The 5,900-nt window shown below is 61.9% G+C and overlaps 3 protein-coding genes across 4 annotated transcripts in view; 1 reads left to right on the top strand and 2 right to left on the bottom strand.

The window, feature by feature from the left end:
• Window positions 1-1,312, top strand: part of SYT7 (synaptotagmin 7) — a gene marked incomplete at its 5' end in the record, with an annotated part of 10,364 nt that extends 9,052 nt beyond the window's left edge. Inside the window, 1 exon segment of the mRNA XM_021401096.1 lies at window positions 46-1,312. Within this exon segment, the coding sequence (XP_021256771.1) occupies window positions 46-150 (105 nt within the window).
• Window positions 1,313-4,971, bottom strand: LRRC10B (leucine rich repeat containing 10B). Of its 2 annotated transcripts, none has more exons than XM_021401172.1 (2): window positions 3,786-4,971; window positions 1,313-1,568 (listed from the first exon to the last, which is right to left on the bottom strand). In XM_021401172.1, the coding sequence occupies exon 1, from the start codon at window positions 4,794-4,796 to the stop codon at window positions 3,846-3,848; it is 951 nt and encodes a 316-aa protein (XP_021256847.1). In that variant the 5' UTR covers window positions 4,797-4,971; the 3' UTR covers window positions 1,313-1,568; window positions 3,786-3,845. The 2 variants fall into 2 exon arrangements, with proteins under 2 accessions (XP_021256847.1, XP_021256848.1); XM_021401173.1 differs by having other exon boundaries at window positions 3,874-4,971.
• On the bottom strand, window positions 5,107-5,824 carry SDHAF2 (succinate dehydrogenase complex assembly factor 2; the record flags this gene model as incomplete). Its single annotated transcript, XM_021401200.1, is given in 3 exon segments — window positions 5,107-5,298; window positions 5,393-5,502; window positions 5,601-5,824. Coding segments are annotated over 3 exon segments (465 nt in total), but the record flags the coding sequence as incomplete, so codon positions are not given.

Here is a 5,900-nt window from a genome sequence, read left to right as displayed (position 1 = left end):
GTGGGTGGACCGTTGCGTTGCATTGATGTCTTATGTCCCCTGCAGATCTACCTGTCCTGGAAGAGCGGCCCTGGCGAGGTGAAGCACTGGAAGGACATGATCGCGCGGCCCCGGCAGGCGGTGGCACAGTGGCACCAGCTGAAAGCCTGAGCCTCCGGCATTGGGGAAGGTGCTGGGGACGGCACTGGGGACATCCCTGTCCTCGTCCCCTCTGCAGGACAGGACTTGAGCGAGTGCTTCCAGCCACAGTCCCCAGAGCCCTCACCCCAGTGTCACCCCACATTTTTGGAGGCTGCTGGGGAAAGGGGGGGGTGGGTCCAAGCTCCCCCCACTTCCTACTCAATACAACCTCTCCTAGCCGCCAGCGTCACCCTATCAGGATGATGTCCCCATGCCCTGCCCCGTCCCCACCCTGGGGACACCCGAGGGATCGGAAGCCATGCCGCGGTTCGTTTGCCAAAGCGGGCGCATTCATCACTGCCTCTGGTGGGGTTCGCTGCTTTACCTCCCTCCTGGCTCGTCCCCTGCCCTCTCGCACCGTGCCACCATGTCCCCCCCCCCCCCCAGCCCCGGGGTGACACGCACCACCTCCCTCGTGGGCACCGCGTGAGGATGGAGCGGTGCCATCATTGCCATCCCCGTTGTCCTTGTCCCCACGGGTGGCTTCGGGGGCTGGCACCCAGCAGGCACAGAGCCAGCAGTGTCCCTAAAGTCCCTGCCCCTCCCCGCTGTCACCGTGATGGGCATCCCCAGTGCCGGGTACCGGTGGCGGGGGTGACACGGGACCACGGATGACGCTGCTTGGTGTCCCTCCAAGGGCTCCCTGCTCTGCTGGGCGTCAGGGATGTGGCGGTCCGCAGATGTCCCCAGGGTGCCTTGGGTACATCACCAAGCTCTCTGGCGGGATGCAGGCCACCCCTGCCCGCCTGGGGACGCCACGGGGACTCTGCACCCCAGTCTTCCTGCCGCCACCGCAGTGGCACCTGGCACGTGTCCCCACGGATGGCACATCCCCACGGTCGGGACATCCCCCAGGACGGGGCGTCCTCATGGTTGGGTCACGCCTGTGAGTGTCGATGGCTGTGTCCCAGCCACTGAGGTTCATTCATCGCACGGGGGGACCCTGTGCCAAACCCAAGGAGCAGCCATCACAGGGGACCTTGGGGACACGGTGGCACCGTCCCCATTCCGCCGCCAGCGAGTCCACCAGAGAGCCCCACGAGACCATTCTGGACAATCTGGAGCAAAGTCATAATTCTGCTACGACAGTAATAATAACGAATAATAATAATAATAATGATGATGATGACAATGCTTTTAGGGACATTTGTATTTTTACCACATCCTCTCTTTTTTTAACATAACAGAGGAGAGCCACGCGCCTGGGGAAGGGGCCGCACAGAGCTGAGGGGTGAGGGGACCCCAAAGCAGGGAGTGGGGCAGGGTGCCCGCGTCCTTACCCCCCCCTCCCCGTCACCTCGGGGCTGTGTGTTCATTTTTAACTCTAGAGCTCTTAGCCGTGATCTCGTTCAGGTCTCTCTCTTCTTCATGTGACGGTAAACATCCAACTGGTGTGTGAAATACAGAAAAAAAAAAAAAAAAAAAAAAAAGTTGGAAAAAAAAGATAAAAACGACCAAAAAAAAAATTAAAAAAAAAATAAAATAAAATAAAAAAAGAGATGAAGAACCGGGGGGTGGGGGGGGTGGAGGGCAGCCTGGTGGAGGCCTCTTTGCAGAATCCTATTTTTAGGGAGCGGGGACCCTCGTTTTCTGGAGGCAGCTCCCACTCTCGGTAATAAAGGACTGTGTGAATCTGCCCGTGTACCTGATCCCTGTGGGGTGGGGGGCAAGGGGAGGTCACGCAGCAAACCCCCAAACACTGAGCATCACCCCCAAGACTGATAAATTCCCCCCCCACCCCCCCACCCCAGCGCTCAACATTCCCCATTGGGGTGGGATGGGAATGGGTTTGGAGATGGGATTGGAATGGTTTGGGGGTTGGGAATGGGGATAGGGTTGGGAATGGGGTTTGGGGAATGGGGTTGGGGTTTGGGGATGGGGTTGGGGAACGGGGTTGGGGATGAGGTTTTGGGAATGAGTTGGCGAATGGGGTTGGGAATGGGTTTGGGGACAGGGTTGGGGGAATAGGGTTGGGGATGGGGTTTTGGGAATGAGTTGCCGAATGGGGTTGGGAATGGGGTTTGGGGAAGGGGTTTTGGGAATGGGTTTGGGGATGGGTTGGTGTTTTGGGAATGGGTTTGGGGATGGGATTTGAGGATGGGTTTGAGGATGGGGTTTGGGGGATCGAAAGAGGGGTTCGGGGATGGTTGTGGACATGGCTTGGGTTGGGTTTGGGGGTGAGATTTTGGCTTGTTTCCCCTGGGAGGTTCTGCACACGCAGGGCACAAAGCTGCCATGCCCAGCGTGGTGCCTGTCCCCAGCGCAGGGGGAACACGGCAGCCTGGGGAGCTGGCAGCACGGTCAAGGCTCAAGTTGCTGTGATAAATAATTGCGTGGACGCTGCTCTTGAATAAATAAAAGAAATTCCAGATGCGGGGCTGGTGGAGAGCACCCAAGGAACATGGCTCCTCGCCGGTGCCAAAACAGGGGACAAAGCGAGCCCCTGGTGCCAGTGGCTTAGGGCTGCATGCTGCCCAGCCGCAGCTCGGGGTTTTGGCAGCACAGAGCCCTCGATAGCAGCAGGGTTATGGCAGAGCCCGGGCTCCTGTGGCATCACAGCAGCGATCCCCAGCGCCTGCAGTCAGCGGGAGCAGATGGAAATAGCAGCACGTTCCCAGCTGCAAAACGCGTGCGGGGATGTGCGAGCAGGCAGAGAGGGATATATATAGAGGCAGACGTATGGATGAGGCACCGCAACGGGGCCGGCACCCGAAACACTTCCAATGCCCGCAGCAGGTCCTGGATTCCAGCCCCGTCCCAGCACAAATCCCAGAGCTCAGAGGGATAGGGAATAAGAATGCAAGGGGGGGGGAAAGCATTGGAAAGGCGGGGAGAGCTCTGCAGGCATCAGTGTCATGAGCCGTAGGCACAAGCTGGTGGCACCCAGGGCCACCCACACCCTGTGCCCTGCCACTGTTCCCCAGGGGCAGAGCCAGACCCCAAAAAGGCGACGGATGCCCCACGCTGGGTTTCAGCAACCCCCATTGTGGCAGTGGCTGAGGCCGGTGCCGGCGCTCCCAGGCATCCCGCTGCTTCCTCACAGCCCTGAAAATAGCTGCAAAGGGAAAAGGATGCGGCGGGCAGGCGGGCTGGCTGCCGGCCTCCAACCCCAACCGCCTGTGATCAGCAGCGGATGCGCGGTCGGTGAGCCCAAGAGCTTGGGGATGGGATTGCATCCAGACAAAGCTGAATGAGGCTGCACGCTGCACTCGTGGCCCTCTCCCAGTACCCCCTCCCCTGAGAACTGACCCCGCTGCCTTTATCACACCAGATTTGTGCTTCCTATAGGGCATGGCATGGGGCTCCCCTGCATGGAGAAGGCTGGAGGGGAGGCCTCCCACTGCCTCCTTCCCAAATCCCAAAAGAATGGGATCTCAGCACGCAGAAGAGCTTCATGCGCCCACTCCAAAACTCAATGGGCAGCGAGGTCCACGTGCAGAGGTGCAGCCAGTGCCTCTTCCTCCCCCCTCAGCCAAACAGCCAGGAGCAGAGGGCACGCACAGTGGCAGTGCCGTGGGAAGCACCCAGAGCTGTGCTGCCCATCCTCAGGGCAGAGGAATTGCACAATCAGAGCGGAGTGGTGCTTCCTCCATCCAAAAACCAACCCCTGTGCCTCTACGGGATGCTCTGAGGCACTTTGTGCTCCTCAATGGCTCCGCAACCCCTCACGGTGCATCTTCCAGCAGCACAGACCCATCGCTCTGAGGGATCCTCTCGGTGCCTTCCTCCTCCTCTTCCTCGAGGCGCTGCTGGTCCCGGAGCCGTTCCTCCCGCTCCTCCATGTACTCCACGGCCCCGTTGCCCACCAGCCGCACGGCGTCGGCCACGCAGGGCGGCTGCCTCACGGGGTTGTGGTCGTAGGAGAGCAGGCACAGGCCGGCCAGGCTCCGCAGGTCGGGGAAGCGGGCGATGCGGTTGCGATCGAGGTCAAGGACGCGGAGCTGGGCCATGCGCAGCAGCACGGCGGGGAAGTGCTGGAACCGGTTGCCGTAAAGCCAGAGGCCCTGCAGGCCGGCCATGCGGGGCAGGGCAGAGGGCAGGCGTGCCAGGCGGTTGTCTCCCAGCTGCAGGCTGCGCAGGCCCGGCAGCCCCAGGAGGGCTTGGGGGAAGCGGCCCATGATGTTGCCCTCCAGCCAGAGGCAGCGCAGGCTCTGCAGGCGGCCGAAGGCAGGAGGCAGCCCCTGCAGCCCGTTGCGGCCCAGGTAGAGGTAGGCCAGGCAGGGCAGGTGGCACAGGGCCTCGGGCACCTCCAGCAGCTCGTTGCCGTCCAGAGCCAGCGTGCGGAGGTGCCGCAGGGAAGCCAGCTCGGCCGGCACGTCGCGCAGCCCCGCGCCGCTCAGGTACAGTTTGCGCAGCCCGCGTTGAGCCCACAGCGCCGGGGGCAGCCGCCCGCCCCGCGCCTCCAGCCGCTGCTCCACGCCCGCCGGGCCCTCGGCCGATATCGGACACGTCGAACCGCCGCTGCCCATCGCCTCCAAGTGAGGACGCCGTCCCCAAGGCAACCCGGCACAGAGCGGGAGGCGGGGCCTACTGGAAGCGTGCCCGCTCCGCTTTGGGCCCCTCCCCTTAGCTGTACGGCCGAGCCCCCTGGTTGCCCCCCCTCTTCCGTGTCTCATGGAGCCTAGCGTCCACCATCCTGGGCCATAGGGGGGACCTGCAGCCCCCACGAGATGGCACGGAAATGAATGAGGTCCCCACTGTGCCGTGCCAAGGTGATGCCCGGCCCCATTGCAGCTGAGCAACGGGGCAGGGACCACAGCTTGGCGCTGGGACAGACAAACGGACGGGGAAACGGCAAACTCTGGGGTGACCCACGGTGCCTGAGTACCTGGACGCAGTGGAACATCTCTGTGGACATTAGGATGGTGACTCTGTCTCCAGGTAATCAGTGTGGTGACGCATGGGAACTCGGCCGCAGGACGCTTGTACCAGGAGCTAGCAGCCACAGCTTTATTTGTCGAGCCCTGAGAGTCCGAGGGAGGAGCTGTCAGTTTGGGGACTCAAAGAGGTACTCCAGGTCCGGCTGCCGCAGTCTCTGCTCCTTCTTCTTGTTCTTAGCAAGCTCCTTCAGCATGGCCATCACCTCATTGTCAAACACAGCCGGCGTGGGCTTGGCTTCTGCAGTACAAAGAAGAGGCAGAATGTAGGAGAGCAGCTCCACACCACCCCAAGTCGCCCACATGTCCCACAGCCCAGAGCAGCGTGCACGTACCCGTGGCCCAGTAGTAGATATCCCAGTCGTTGCTGGGCTCATTGATGAGGCGGTCATAGAGGTTCAGCTGCCTCTCATCCATGCGGCTCAAGTTCTCCTTAGCAAAAAGGCTGCAGGAAAACACACGGGGATAAGCGGGGCTCAACCTCCAGCCTGGGGAAAAGCTCCTTCCTGCTCGAGCCCTGCCACGGTCCGTGCGAAGCCCCACCTGAGCAGGATGCAGTTCTCAAGCATGCCCCTCTTCCTGCTCTCGTACAGCAGACGCGCTCTCTTGGTGGGCAGTGGCTCATTGGGGCGCTCCTTCCAGGGAGGCAGTGGGATCTCCAGCATGTCCTTCCCCGAGTCGCCCAGCGAGGCCCCGCTGTAGCCACGTGGAGTGCACAGCGGTGCCAGCACTGGGCGGCGTAGGGTGCAGAGGGGCAGCGAGCACAGCTGTCAAGGAGATGGGAACGGGATGAGGAGAGCCCTAGCAGAGCCCCACAACCCCTAGTCCCCTCCCCCTCCCCAT

This window comes from Numida meleagris, chromosome 6 (assembly GCF_002078875.1).
Source record: "Numida meleagris isolate 19003 breed g44 Domestic line chromosome 6, NumMel1.0, whole genome shotgun sequence".
NCBI lineage: Eukaryota > Metazoa > Chordata > Aves > Galliformes > Numididae > Numida > Numida meleagris.
Note: the sequence above shows the minus strand (reverse complement) of the source record. Positions and strands in the feature narration are given on the sequence as shown.